At 47.1% G+C, this 15,865-nt stretch overlaps 1 protein-coding gene across 1 annotated transcript in view; it reads left to right on the forward strand.

Moving 5' to 3' along the window:
* The window catches only part of IL1RAPL1 (interleukin 1 receptor accessory protein like 1), a 742,385-nt gene that overhangs the window by 136,550 nt on the left and 589,970 nt on the right, over window positions 1-15,865 (forward strand). Inside the window, exon 3 of the mRNA XM_054974391.1 lies at window positions 1,932-2,118. Within this exon, the coding sequence (XP_054830366.1) occupies window positions 1,932-2,118 (187 nt within the window). The remainder of the gene's footprint in view (window positions 1-1,931; window positions 2,119-15,865) is intronic.

Below are 15,865 nucleotides of genomic sequence, written 5' to 3' on the forward strand. Positions count from 1 at the left end.
AGACATTTCTTATTTCTGGAGAGGAAGTTCTGTTGTTCTATATTTCAGTTTAAATGACAAACTGTAGAACAAGTTATATGTGGAAATCTAGGGGAACTTTCTCTGTGCACACTCCTACAACAAACAGATGTTAATTACCAGTATCTGAAAGGGCAAGTAACAGAATAAATTCTGTGTTCACTGCAAGAGACACTTCTATCAGATTGGAGGTCAAAAGGCACTATCAGGGGCGGTGCGCCTATTGAGGCCAGGTAGGCGGTGGCCGCAGGCGCGGGGTGCCGGAGGGAGCACTGGAAGAGGCGCGGGGGGGGAGAGCGCGCCCCCCAAAGCAGAAGCCTCCTATTCCTCCCACCCCGCGCCGCCGCCGCCACCAGCACAAGCCCCCGGTCAGGAGCAGCCACCGCGGGCAGGCATCTGCTGCGGCGGAGGCAACCGAGTGGGAGAGCTCGGAGGCCGCCCGCCACAGCGATCGGGCCGGCGGTGGCGTGTGCGCTCCCGTGATGATGTCACGCATGATGTCATCACACAGGCAGGTGCGTGCGTGCTCGTGCGCACGGGGGGGGGGGCGCTTGGCCGGCCAGCCGCGAGTGCGGCAAACCCTAGTGCCGCCCCTGGGCACTATACCAATGTATTCTTGAGGATGAACAACCTGCTGTTGTACCCGCACAAATAAAAGAAAACCAAAACTGAAAAATACTTTCCTGTGTATATTTTCTATTTTTAAGACATCAACAGCACAGAACTAAGAGAAGCAGGATTATCTTTTCCAGTTTTAGGTGCTTTTGCCTGGAGCATTTGGAAATTCAAACCTCAGGGTACAATGCTTAAATAGTTGAACAGTATTTTGTTTTCACATGCAGGTATAGGGAGAGTAAGGCTACTATTCATACTTAATAAATCTCACTAGATTTGGTCCTACAGATCCTGAATGTAGGACACAAGTGGAAGCAGTTCTCTCCCTGTCTTCCCTTTTCCACCGCAGCCTGCTAAGGCTTATGAAATGACCTTGCCAGAAGTTGGGAAACTCTTGTGGACAAAAAGGAGTACATGGGGAGCTGTAGTGAGAAAGACTTGAAGCAACAGAAACTCCACTGGTGACGGAGCTGATTCTCCTCTCTGCAGCTCCTGTCCATGCCATGTGGGGTTTTGTCCATGAAAGTTCCAAAATTTCCAGAAGTGCTTTATAAAAAAACATAGGAGGCTGCTCTGGAAATGGGATGATGGGAAACCCCCAGCCTATTGTACTTAATGGGACCTACTTGAATGTAAACATGGAGAGGATTGATCTACATTGCATTCCTATGCATACATTCTTATGTGAAAACCATATTGAAACTTATGGGATTTATCTCCAAGTAAATGTGCATAAGATCAGGCTGTACAGTGAACAACCTAATGGCCTTGGTCTCTAAAAATGCTGCAATTAAATGGCATCCAAAGAACTAAAAAGCTCTAGACTGATTTGAATTAAATACTATAGGAGAAGATCTTTTCAATTACAGTTCTGTTTGAAAAACTTTAAATCTGACAAAGAGCTTCGTTAATGCTCCAGTTCATGGTGTGATGCTTCAGATTCCCGTTTGGAGCTAGAATATTTTGCACTAACCGGAATCATTCAGCCCTGGGAGCAGCTGTAATAGCATTTGTCAGCAGGATGGTTATGGGTTTTTCTTGTTAATGCATGCAGCTCTTAACAATGATACTGCCTTTGCAGGAAGCTGTTCTCCCATGCAAAAGAAATATGGGAATTCTAAGGCAGGATGTTACTAGCTGATAATGAGGAATAAAAAAATAATTAAATGACTGCAAATGATCTGTAATACAAGGATAGATCTACTTCCTTTTTATTCTACCTAAGATTCTTGTGAAAGTTAGAAAGCATTTACTTTGCTGGCTTTACTAAACCATTGTCTGTATTTGTTGTATTGCAGAAACTCTACTTACTGTATGAAAGTATCCATTTCACTGACAGTGGGTGAAAATGACACTGGCCTCTGCTACAATTCGAAGATGAAATACTTTGAAAAAGCTGAACTTAGTAAAACCAAGGAAATCTCATGCCCTGACATACAGGATTTTTTAATACCATACAGGGATCCTGAAATCCTGTGGTATAAGGTAAGAAATATGAAAGGCTTTGGTTTGTCTCCAACAAAATATTATGGTCATGTTTGACCATATTTTCAGTCATTGGAATGTTTTCCTTGAATATTATATATAACAGTGAGATTTAAAATACTGTAATAAGAAAAGGCTAGCATGATACATGACAGAGGAAAGCAATAGAATATTAACTGGGGAAAGACCTATGTTAGGTAATGATTAAAAAGTGAAATTGACCCCCACCATATACACACTTTCATATACCTTCAGTTTTATAAAGAGTTGCTGTTTATATTTTACAGAAACTTAGTGAACCACTCGTATCTTCACATATGTAATGATATATAAAGTAGTAAGAATGACACTTTTGGCTGGCTCTCTACAGTGAGTAAAGTAGATTGTTTAATCTAGACATCAATGTGCTGAGCTGTATGTAAGTCAATGAAAGTTCTCCTGTATTTGAGAAATTTAATATAAGATAGAGCCCAGGTACTATCTGCAGAGAGCTATGTTATAGTGGCCTTGGCCTGCAGAATAGCCCTTCATGCATCCTAGTTGTAGCCTAGAGCTTTGCAATTGGGACTTTTTGAATAATGAAGTTTTGCAGTTCAGTTTGATCCAACCTCAATGCAAGCAGTAACCAGACCTTACTTGAAAGCTGAACTTACTGTGAAATAAGCATGATTTTGTGATTACATGCAAATGCAAACATGAGCTGCATTTATAGTTCTTATTGCAATTGAATCCTGCTGCAAGCATGTTCACAACAACATCCAAGTCTAAAGCCCAGGTTGCCTCACAAACACTCCTCACCACTGTGGGCCTTAATGGGAGCAATGTCTAAAGACGGCTTGGACATCACAAGTAAAAGTTTAGTTCCTTTTTAATCAGGCTCATCCAGAATAGTGATTGCAATCTTTTTTCATAAGCACTATCTGTAATGACAAAAATGACACATTAGACAATTTTGTAACTTTTTCTGCTTATTTATGTAGGAAATTCATAGGCTATGTCTCCAGAGGCTAACAAATTAAAAATCACAGAACATAAAACAGAATCATTTCAAACATCAATAAAGGTCATATAACAGAAGGACCATATAACAGCATAAACAGAGGTTAAAACCAGTTCTCATAACACAGTGATCGTCATAAAAGCAGCAGGCTATAAAACCAAACCAGCTAAAGTTAAAGTCTAGATAAATAAATGTTTTGGTCTGGAATTAAATGCCAGTATAGTAGGAAGCAGATAAGTTTCAAAGAGAGAGAGTTTTCCAAAGTGAGGCACCAGCACTGAGAAGCCACTGGCCCCAATTCAAAGGGGCCTGAGTTTGCGGGTCACTCACGAGCAAAGGGAAGGCAGTTTGATTCCTTCCCTTTCCCGGCTGCTGTCCCCAACGCAGCTCTCAGGGCTGCGCGGGGAACAGTTTAATTTAAAAGAACCCAGCCAGCCAATCAGAATGGCTGGCTGGGTAAGGGAGGGCAGGGATTCAGTCCCCAACTTAAGAGAAGAGGTTTTCTCTTAGGTCCTCCCTTTTTGCTTTTAAAGGGGAGCAGCTGGGCAAGAGGCAGTTGGGCACCGAACGGTGATCCCTCCTACCCACCACGTTTTGTTAGGTTTTGAATAGTGTTCATGTTATAATTACAGTTGTTAATTCAAGCTGTTGAATAAAGGCCCTGGCTTGTGATAAGCTGTATTCATGTCACAACTTTGGGTGATAGTGGGTTAATTGTTGGAACACTTGTTATGCTGTGGTTGGTTTCTGTAATTATGCCTTGTCATAACCTTCTTTGTGGTTTGGGCATTGGGCATAGATCCCCTTTAGGGAAACGGCCTGCATGCACAGTTTCCCCATAGATGGGGGTCCCCGTGAGGGATCTTCAACCAGGCATGGACAGTGGCAAGCCCAGCTTGGAGGCTGCCAGAGCATGCCTGCTTCCAGGTGGCAGGGGAATCATGCAGAGGCTGCCGCCCTTTTTGAGGGTCCCAATAACTGTCATCCCATGGTTTCCCTTTCAGCAGGCAGGCTGAAGGGTGACGAGTCATTGGCTGGCAGGCAGGTCAGCTCATGCTGGGATCTGCGCCCTACACTGGGCCAATGTTCCTGTCACTGTAACCAATAAAGTTGTGGCCTTTTTTTCTTCCACACAATGTATTGTGTGTATATGTTAACTGCCAAGCACCCTAAGCCCTTAGAGCTGGCCCCGCAAAGCCTTATCTCATCCTTGTGGGCAGGAATACAGAGACCCAGGCTTAGGGGTACCTCCTGCCCCCAGCTCCTGTTGCCTTTTGTTGATCTGGCAGCTGGCAGGAGGAAAAAAAATGTTGTTGCTGTGACATCATGACATCAGTTCTGGAGAAAAACTAGAAGAGATGTCACACAGTTCTTGGAATTCCTGAAAACTCTGGTTTTATAGTAAAGATTCTGGGAATTCTTAGAACATTATGGCATCACTTCCAGGTTTTCCCCAGAAGCACAGACTGTTCCCCCTCCACATGTCTCATCTGCTAGATGGCAATTCTAGCAGGGCTTGAGAGGAAGATAGGCTGGATAATATGGGGAAAGGTAGCCTTTCAATTTCCCTATTCTCAAGGATACAAATAGGAATCAACATTTTTAATTTTGTGTGTAAAGAAACGGGCCTCCAGCACAGGTCTTTCAGTCCATAGGTGATATGATCCCTGTATATAACCCCTGATAACAGCATAGCCATCACCTTTTGGACCAGTTAAGTTTCCATGCAATTTTCTTCTCCTCAGCATCCAGTTCAGAAGTTTTTCTCTGTTCAGCTCATGCTACCCAATCAGATTCCTTAGAGTAACCTGTCAGTCAAAAGCTCTCTGTTTAACCCTTCACAGTCCTTCAGCTGTTTGTACAGCACTTCTAAGCTTTTAAAAATTGCAGTCCGTCACACTGGCATATCAGCTATAGCAGTTAATAGGTCCAACGTGCCACTGAGGAAACCCGACCCTATGAACTAAGGCCAGGATCTAGCAGCACTTCCAAACTACAAACATGTTCTTTCTTTTCTGCATATTTCTGGTGGTGGTAGTATTTCCCATGATTGTCCCTGGCCCAGAAAAAAAAAAGAAATTACAGCTGTTGGGACAAGCTGTTCATGAGGCGTCATTGTAAACGAACAAGTGGTCGTCACAAGCCTTGTTCATTGCGTTCATCTGCTGTTTGTGAAGCCAGACAGTCGGGCACCTTCAATCAATTCCCTTGGCAATGGAGGCAGGGACTGCCTGAACTCTGTCTGCATTCCTTCTGTTGCCCTGGAAACCCCAATCAAAGCCCAACTTAGCTTGATGGGCAGGTCTTCCTTCCAAGTGTTGAGCTCCAAATTGGTTATAATTGGTTACATGGGAGCAGAGATCAGGGAGGAGGGAGGGGACAGGGTGTATTCTGTAGCCATAGGCACTCCAATCTCATCCCTGCAAACCCTATTAGACAGTTCTGACTGCCAACCACAGACCTCCTGCTTTTCTTTATGGGACCTCTGGTTATAAAAGGAAGCGTGCTCCAAGCTCTGGCTTTCAGTTTCAGCAAGCAGTGGAGTGGGAGAGAGCTGTTGCTAGCATTTTGGGAGAAAGACAAGGAGAGTGCATTGGAGCTTGAATTTTTTTGTGTGTGGTGGGATAGGGATCTATCTCCTCTATTTCCCGGGGGGGGGGGGCTGCCAAGCCCTGGGGCCAAGCTCAGTGGGCACCTCAGCTGAGGGCTCATTCTGATTACTATCAGTGCCTGATCTGGTCAGGTTCCTGGGAGTGCTGGGCTAGGGCTCTACCCCCTCCTTCTCATTCCAGGCTGCTGCCAGGCCCTGGGGTTAAGCTCAATGGGCACCTCGGCTGAGGGCTCACAATGATTACTATCAATGCCTGATCTGGTCAGGTTTCTGGGAGTGCCGAGCTAGGGAACTACCCCCTTCCTCTGGTTCCAGGGCTGCTGCCTGGCTCTGGGGCTAAGCTCAACAGGCCCCTCATGTTAGGGCTCACACTGATTACTATCAGTGCGTGATCTGGTCAGGTTTGGGGGAGTGCCGGGCTAGGACTCTACCCCCTGCCTCTGGTTCCAGGGCTGCTGCCTAGCTCTGGGGCCACGCTCAATGGGCACCTCGGCTGAGGGCTCACACTGATTACTATCAGTGCCTGATCTGGTCAGGTTTCTGGGAGTGCTTGGCTAGGGCTCTACCCCATCCCTCTGGTTTCAGGGCAGCTGCTTGGCTCTGGGGCCAAACTCAGTGGGCACCTTGGCTGAGGGCTCACATTGATTACTATCAGTGCCTGATCTGGTCAGATTTCTGGGAGTGCTGGGGTAGTGCTCTGGGAGCGCTGGGGTAGTACCTGAACTGTACTATCACACTGATTACTATCAGTACCTGAACTGGTCAGGTTTCTGGGAGTGCCGAGCTAGAGCTCTACTCCCACCCTCTGGTTCCAGGGCTGCTGCCAGGCTCTGGGGCCAAACTCAGTGGGCACCTCGGCTGAGGGTTCACACTGATTACTATCAGTGCCTGATCTGGTCAGGTTTCTGGGAGTGCCGGGCTAGGGCTCTATCCTGTCCCTCTTGTTCTAGGGCTGCTTCCAGACCCTGGGCCCAAGCTCAGTGGGCACCTCGGTTAAGGGCTCACACTGATTACTATCAGTGCCTAATCTGGTCAGGTTTCTGGGAGTACCGGGCTAGGGAACTACCCTCTTCCTCTGGTTCCAGGGCTGCTGCCTGGCTCTGGGGCCAAGCTCAACAGGCACCTCACCTGAGGGCCTACAGTTTCTCTCCATCTCATTCCTCCTTAATTCTTGTTTGCTTGCACAACAATGCTTCAGGTGGGGTCCAAGGGTGGTCAAGGGGGGAAGTGCAAAGATTGTCCCCGTTGCCACTTGGGAAGCAGTACTGGGCAGGGCTTGGGGGCAGCAGAACCTCCTGCTCCCCAAGATGCAGCTGTGGGGGCTCTGGAGGAGGCTGAAGAGCTCTTGCTGCTGGGAGAAGAGGCTATCCTTAAACATTTTGAGAAGGAGGAGGTCCAGGGGTCCATGGAGGAATGGTTTGGGTTTGATGAAACATCCATCCCGTCCCCATCCCAAAATCTCGGTGCTGTCCCTGCCTGCAGTCCATCCCTCACTCCATCTTCTAGTGCCAGCTCTGCAGTGCAGCCTGTAACCCTTCGTCTTCCTCCCCCTGGAAGTTAGTGGGCCATGATTCAAGCTCTCTGTATGGAGGCACTTTGTGGCCCTTCCAAATGACCCCTATGTGGTGCAGGGCCGTGCCTGTGATGGGCTGGTGCACAGGGGCAATGACCCAAAGTTCCTGGCATCAATGGTCCTGAGTAGGCACCTGAAGTTGCACCACCTGAGCCTGTGGTCTCCGTCCTCGGCCAGCGAAACATCTGGTGAGAGTAGAAAGAGGACTGCCAGCTCTTCTGACCAGGGATCAGTGGGAGGGTCACCAGAATCCACTGCAAGCAAGAAGCCTTGCCCCGAGGGTGCTGCTGGTGGGAGCGGAATGGTCAGGCAGGCCAGCCTTACGGAGGTGGTTCCCTTGGGGTCGGGGACAGTGATACTGAAAAGGGTGAGGTTGAGGGCTCAGGAGGCGGGCATTCATGACATGGCAGAGATGATTGCCCTACAAGGATTCCCCCTATCCATTGTGGAGGGCATGGCCTTCCACAGGCTGCTTCAGCATTTTGCCCCATGGTTCTCCATGCCGTCACAGTGCACCGTTGGGTGTTGTATCCTGCCTGCCCTCTACCAGTCTGTGCGAGGCATGGTGCTCAGGGAGTTGTTAGCTGCCAAAGGCCATACTGTACACTTCACGGCAAACCTCTGGAGTGGCTGCCATCATGGCTACATCATGGCTACAGTGATGCATCTTGGCATCACTGCCCACTGGTGGCAACCAGAGGACCTCTGCTACCCCAGTCCAAGAACTGGCACCTGAAAACAGATGGCATTCTTGACACCGGGATACAGGGTAGTTCTTCTCCAGGACTGGGGGATGGATGATGTTCATACTGGGAAGAAGATTGCGGAGCCCACCGAGCCCCCCCCATTCCAACCCCTTGGAGTATTGGGTGAGTAAACCTGCCGTATGGCCGGACCTGTCCATCATGGCAACCAGCATCCTGTCCTGCCCTCCCACCAGCATGCAGAGCAAGTGGGTGTTCTTCCACCTGGGAGACCTCTGTCCCCGCTGCGCTCATCTGCACCTGGACCTGGTGGACATGTTGACCTTCATTAAGGTCAACCTCAACCTGCTGGGATATCTGTCTGTGGACCTTGACGTAGCTGGGCTCTGAGCCACCATGGTCTACTGTGGTTCTAGGCCAAGCCCCTCTGCTGTGTGCTCAAGATCTGTGTCCCACTGCCTGGCTCCAGGGCCAAAGCTACTTGTTGATATGACCTATCCCGCGACAGCTCAGGTCAGGTATTTGTGAGTGGTGAGATACTGCTCTAGCCCTCCTCAGTTCTTGGGGCTGCTTCCAAGGTCCAGTGCCAAGCTCTGTGGGTTTCTTGGCTCATGGCTCGCAAATGAAGGGGTCTTCCCAGTCCTGCTCATCGATGTGGCCGGTAACCCTTTGTCCTCCTCTCCCTGACAAATTCCTGGTCCCTCTTTCAACCTCTCCCTGTCCGGAACCACTCAGATACCTCCCAACCTCTCCTGTCCTGCCTATCCCATCCTTTCCATGAAGGCAGGAAGGTTGGTCATGTCAGCTGCTGCCACTGTTCCGCAACTCAGTGGGGTCTCAGCTCATGGTTTGCAAATGAAGGGGTCTTCCCAGTCGTGCTCCGCAATTTGGCTGGTAACCCTTTATCTTCGTCTCCCTGACAAGTTCCCAGTCCCTCTTTTAACCTCTCCCTCTCTGGATGGTGCCAAAATGACCCTTCCCCACGACTTGTCCTGCCCATCGCATCCTCTCCCTGACAAGTTCCTGGTCCTTCTTTCAACCTTGCCCTCTCTTGATGGAACCACTACGACCCTTCTCCTGCCCATCCTGCCCTTTCCGCAAAGGCAGGAAGGTGGGTCATGTCTGCAGCTGCCACTTTTTAGTACTAGCCCCCCTTAGTTCTTGGGGCTTCTGGTCCCTCTTTCAACCTCTCCCTGTCCAGAACCACTCCTACCCTTCCCAAACTTTCCTGTCCTGCCCATCCTGCCCTTTCTGTGAAGGCAGGAGGTGGGTCATGTCTGCAGCCACCACTTTTGGGCATGAGGGACAGCTCAAAAGCTGTTGCAGATATGGTTGTGCCACATAGTGCCCCCTATCCAGGACACCTGCTGTCCCCTCTGAGCAGGGGCGAATGGGTCCCAGCCACAATTCCCGTCCTTTCCACAAAGGCAGGAAGGTGGGTGCTGCTGGTGGCAGCCTACACTACTTTTTAGTAGTGTCTGTACTGCCTACACAGGTAAGGTGTCTCTGAGTGGTGTGGATTCTATGGAACTGCCATCTTCTGTAGGGTGCAGAATAGACTGCCACGTCTGTGATGGCAGGCTGGTTGGTGATGCAGGGGAGAGCCCACAGCTCCCCACATGGGCACCTACCTGTCTGCCCACAATCCCCTTTCCTTGGGAAACCACTGCTTTCCCCACTACGGGGCGGGGGAGGGGAAGGCATTCTCCACTGCCTCAATGGCCAGTATGTGAGCCTCCACTTCTACATGTTAGGGGCGAGCTTCACCTCCCACCCTCGGTTCTTTCCTTCCAAATTTCTAATGACAGGATAAACCAGATATTTATTCAATCCACCTGTCTCCCCAATATCCCTGTACACTTTATCTGTCTCTCCTATCAATCCAATAGATGCACTCCTCTATCCTATACACCTATCCCATACAGCTATACACCTGTCCATCGAGAAACCTATCTATCCCATGTACCTAACTATCCAATACTCCATGTCCAGCTGGTGTGTTTGGGCGGCAACAGCCTCTGCACTACGTGAGGCGTGGAGAACAACACTGGCCCCAATGCCATGATGTCCCCATCTGGTGGATGTATGTTGGTGTCTCTGACCCACCAGGGTGTGTGTTTGTGTGTGCAAGGCCTCTGCATATGACATCATGTCTTGCTGGATGGTTTTCTTTGCAGACTGTTGCTGGGTCATTTGGTTATGCGGTGGCCGCCGACATGACCCACCTTAATGCCTTGACATCACACATCTCCCTGGCGTCCAGAAAGTAGCTTCTTTGAGGCCTGGCGGATGGGCACATAGGGGATGCTGCCAGCGAGTGGCCAATCCCTTTGCCCCCTAGAGTGGAGGCAGCCCACCACCACCTCTCAGAGCCTGCCAGGCCCGGTGGCTGCCAACATAGCCCATGTTAATGCCTTGGCAGAAAGTAGTTTCTGGGAGGCCTGGCAGGTGGGCACATATTTGATGCTGCCGGCGAGCAGCCAAACCCCCCACCCACTAGAGGGGAGGCTGCCTGCCACCGCCTCCCCAAACCCACCAGGCCCAGCAGCCACTGACATAATCCACATTAATGCCTTGGCAGAAAGTAGCCTCTGGGAGGCCTGATGGGTGGGCACATGGGGGGTGCTGTCAGTGAGTGACCAACCCCCCACCCCCTAGAGGGGAGACAGCCTGCCACCACCTCCCCGAGCCCACCAGGCCCAGCGGCCGCCAACCTGACCCAATTTACTTCCATCCAAAAAGTAGCCTCTGGGAGGCCTGGCCGGCAGGCACGTAAGGGATCATGGAGCAAGTGGCCAAACCCCCCTCCCCCTAGAGGGGAGGTGGCCCACCTTCAAATCCACCACTTGTACATGGGGCCAAAGTCAACTGGTGGCTCCAATTGTATCAAATGGGAGTTTCCTGGGGGCGTCAGATTTGGGAATGTATAACTCCATGATCCATATTGCAATCTTGACCAAACTGGGGTGATGGCTGGAGGAGAGCCTTCTGAACACTGAAAATGGGCTCTGTAAGTCTGAAGGGGGCTGTTTTTGGGAGCAAAAATGGGAAGGAGAAGCCAGCCAGCTTTATAATAGTTTTAACTTTTTAAAATATTAAAGTGATTTAATATTCTTATTTATATACAAAGGCTGAGTGTGATTTCCAATATTTTTGTAATGTCATAACATTGTATTAAATTTATGACATCTAGCATTTTGCAGGATATATATTATGGCATATTGTCCGTTATACGGAATTTACAAATTAAATTATGACAATTAAATACTTTTCCACTGGATTCTTTTGCTTCTTTTCTCCACATTACTTATATCTTTCATTTGTTCTCCTTAGCAATTGCTACTAATACTGCTACTTTCCCCTCTTGGAATACTGCATCTTTCGTTAACAGCTCCATAATTAACAGACATTCATCCGGTGACTTTTTCTTACTGATGACAGGGAAAACTTCAACAGTTGAATTTTTTGCTTGCCAAGTAGCAAAGGGACAGGGAAAGTAATTGTCATTACTAATGTTCAATACATTTTAAAGTGTAATCCTTTCTTTTTTAATACCGAAGCTCAAGTGCAATGTTAATGTACAAGTAACTTTCCAATGTCTCAAGGGAATGAAAGCTCTGACTAGTATCTAAGCAGTTGTCATGGGAATGAATTGGTTGAGGTTTTTCTATCTAATGCAAAAACAATTGAACTTTATGGTGTCTCAGCATATCTTAGAATCCATTAGTATTGCAAGGTATTTCCTAAGACATTTTCAAACCTTACATAATAAGCCAAGTTAGGAGAGCTCCATCAGAGAAAGAGCTGCCAAAGCTAATTTCACAATGCTTTTGAACACTTGCTCCTTACTTAATCTGCATTTCTGTTTTATGGGGTGCCTTTCCATAGGCCACTAGCTATCCTTCCCATGTTTATCAAACTACTTAGGGCCCAGTATCAGAATGATATGAGAAAATTTGAAAACATCTGTCTCTACTTTTTGGTCATGCTTGTTCTTCATGGAGTTCAGGGTGGTATTCATGGTTCTCCACATTTTGGCCTCACAAAGGTAGGTCAGACTGAGAGAAGATTACCATGACCAGTCCAGGGTCATCTGGTGAGCTTCATGGCTGCATCAGTCTCCCAGAGCCTAGCCTGACATATTTACCACTATATCACACTGTCTACTTTCTCACCATATGCATGTTGGGGAAGATCTGCATATAATAAATGTGTGAGACAAAATTTGCTCCATAATTCTTCTTATATATGAGCTTCCCTCATATATAATACTATTCTACTACTATATAATACTATTCTACTACTCATATATAATACTATTCTAATACTATTTGCTGTGGCTATTTGAACATTAAGCAAATACATCATTGTGCTCATTAGAGATTTATTTTTATGTGCAGCCACATGAGAACCAAATGCTTTCAGCATATGTGAAGATGACCCCAAATAGCTTTTTCTAGACATATAATGATATTTATCCTGACTTAAAAGTCCTTAAGATTAGTAAGACTAATAGAGCTCAGAGGCACCCTAGTAGGTGGCTGAAGACCATGAAGCAGCAGGGAAAATGGGTAGAGTTGCCACATCTCCAGCTATTGTGGGAGACTTCACACCAGAAACCTGTGCTTCCTGCTGCTGCTTCCTTGGGTGGCAGGAGAAAATAGTTTTAAAATCACTGTTGTTGTGCATGATGTGACATCACTTCCAGGGAAAACCTTGAAGTGACATCACATTGGTCTAGGAATCACTGGAAAATCGACAGTAAAATTACTGAGTTTCTGTGATACCTAGAGTGCGATGACAGCCCTTCCCATGTCTCTACCCACCCTGCCTATTTCCTGACGAGTACCAGCCATCACCTGGCAACCGTAACTATGTATAGAATGTAAGCAAAGAAAAACTTGAGCTGAGTGTGATCAAACACAGGGTAGAGGATTTATATGATGTGACCTAGTGATACAGTAGACTAGTTCAAAGTTTAATAATGTCACATTGAGATGGCCAAGTCTATATTTATGGGAAACCAGAGAGTTACCTAAATGTATTTTAAAAATAACCTCAGAATTGAGTGACAAATAGAATTTTACTGAAGGAACTAAAATTGCCATTTAAAAAAAAAACACTTAGGATGAGATGTTTGTAAATTTATTTAATTGTAGCATGGATACCTTTTCTCCATTGCAGAACTGAGGTGATTGTTTGGAATTATAAACTGGTGAATTGATTTAGTGTTAGGAACTTGGTGGAAAGATACATATTGAAGGCAAAGTAACAAACCCAGTTAACTAAAAGTGAAGCTTGTTCTGTGCCTGTGGTGAAAAATGAAATTTCTGTCTGTATGGTGCCTTCGCAGTGTCATTTAATAGAGGTGTTCTGAATAGTGTGCAGTCTGCTTCAGACAGAGCCCCAAAGAGACCTTATGGAACCTTCAGTGACCTGCTGTGATTTATTTGCTAAGCACTTTGTGGATAATGTCACTTGTGTTTGCCTCTCCTTAGATGTTATTTTAGATACAGCACCATTGCTAGATGTTACTGGGGAATTATATTGCCCTATTGCTTGAATAAATTTCAAGCATTGTTACCTAAGAATGTCAATAGAGTGCTTGGAGAGACATAGCCTACCACTTGCCTGCCTAACTCTTGCTCTTTTTGGTTTATAGTATTTTACAGGAGGGAGAATGGAATGTAGTTACTCATTAGGTTCATGAGGTGCATAGGCAGTAAGATTGGGTTTGGCTGCCTTGCTAACAGCCTTCTCCTTCTGGATGATACTCATGGTCAGGAATCTACTCCAGAGTAGGTTTTACCCTCAGTTTTAGATAGAGTCCAACTTTCTTTGACAGGCACCATGAAAAGCATGCTGTAATACTGTAGAAATGAGTGTCATCAGGGACAACTACATTTGGCCTGTAAACTGGTGGAAAATGGGACAAATGAGTCTCCAGGGTGACCACGCTACAGAGTTTAGGTCCCATAAATGAAAATACCCTCTCCCAAATTGCTACTAGTTTGATCTCAGAAGGCATGGACACCCAAAGTAGGGCCTCAGAAGATTACCATAGTGGTTGGGTAATAGGGTTGCCAGTCCCCACTGGGGACAGGAGATCCTCCCTCCCACCCTCCACCCTCTGCCCCCGCTTACCTGGCCAGTGGAGGAAAAGGCAGGGGAACACACTTCCTGTGGTGCATTCCAAGGCTGCGTGGCACACTCCCACACACTACAGTGGGCCAATTTCAGCCTGTTTGGGATGAAACAGGCCCATTTGGGGCCTAAACTGGCCTGCTGTGAAGCATAGAAGCTCTCTAGGGCCCTCCCAGCAGCACTCCCATGCTCTGCAGTGGACTGAATCAGGTCCATTTGGGGCTGAAATTGGCCCACTGCAAAGTGCGGGAGCACTCCAGGGCCCGTTGTGCCGCCTTGCAGTGCTCTGTGCTCTGCAGTGGGCCAATTTTGGCCCCAAACAGGCCCAATTCAGCCCACTGTGGAGCGTGGGGGCACTGCTGGGAGGGCCCTGGAGAGCTCCTGAACTTCACAGCAGGCTAATTCAATTCTTTCTTTATCACTGTCAATGGCCAGAGAAAAATTGGATGAAAAACAACTAGACTATAACATATAAAATATAACAAAAATATAACAAATCTAGATGCTGATACACAACCTTAAAACAAACACTAACTTACAAAATTAAAAGAAGTCCACCAGGACCAATCAGAACTAAAAACGTAATAGTGCAATGCTAACCAAAAGGCCAGTGTATGCCAACTAACATCTTGCATTTAGATCACGACTTACAATACTGCATGCCAATTTAGGTCCAAACAGGCTTGATTCAGCTCTAAACAGGCCGAAATCAGCCCACTGTGGAGTGCTCCCAGGGGTAGCACGAGGTCCCTGCATGATGACATCACTTCCACAAAGGTGCATGCTAGGTCTCCTGCCTCCCGCTCAGATGGTATGGGGACCTGGCAACTCTATTGGGTCAGTTCATAAAGGAGTAGGTACTTCTTATAAGTTGGTTCCAAACCTTATAGGGCTTTAAAAGGTCAACACCAGTACCTTGAATTGTACCTGGAAACCTATTGGGAGCCAGTGCAGATAGGCCAATACTAGAGTGATATGGTATATTGCCCATGGCTCAAAAGGATTCCAACAAGCAATATCTGTGAACAAAAAGATGCAGCTTTATTCAGCAACTAATAATAACAAAAATACTACTAACAATCCTCCACCTACTCAATAACCTCCATAAGGAGTCTCAACAACCAGTCCTCTCCTCAGGATGTGGGTGTGAGCTTCAAAAACCAGGCAGTCTTCCAAGTAGGCAGGCCAGTCTTCAGCCAGGCTACTCTCCTTTGAAAGAAAGAAAGAAAGCCAGCTTTCTCTGTCTGTCTCAAGTTTTTCACCCTTATGTAGCCACCTTTACTATCACCAGGTGATTGCAATTTACAATGCTGTGAAGAAGTTGCCCTGAGACTGCTATTCATGTGGAGAAGGGCTGCGTAGCTCACCACCTATCTCCTCGTTATCGCAATGGTCTTCCAGCATTTTCCGCTACATATGGCCAGTCTCTATAATCCACTCTAGTCAACATATTGGCTGCAGTGTTATGTGCCACTTGAAGTTTCTGAACACTTTTCATAGCAGTAATATCTATTTTTGATGTATCTAGTGCATGCACTCCAGTGGCCAGATCTTTTCTGCACAGGAAAGGCCACAGCAAGCTAACCAGTTGAAACTTGAAAAGGCGCTCCAGGTACCTCTTCCGTTTCTGAGAGAAAACAGGTCATGACTGTTATGACATATTATTCTTAGATATACTCACCCTGCACCTACTCTGTTTTCTTCTAGGCAACTAG

Source organism: Eublepharis macularius, chromosome 3, assembly GCF_028583425.1.
Source record: "Eublepharis macularius isolate TG4126 chromosome 3, MPM_Emac_v1.0, whole genome shotgun sequence".
Taxonomy (NCBI): Eukaryota; Metazoa; Chordata; class Lepidosauria; order Squamata; family Eublepharidae; genus Eublepharis; species Eublepharis macularius.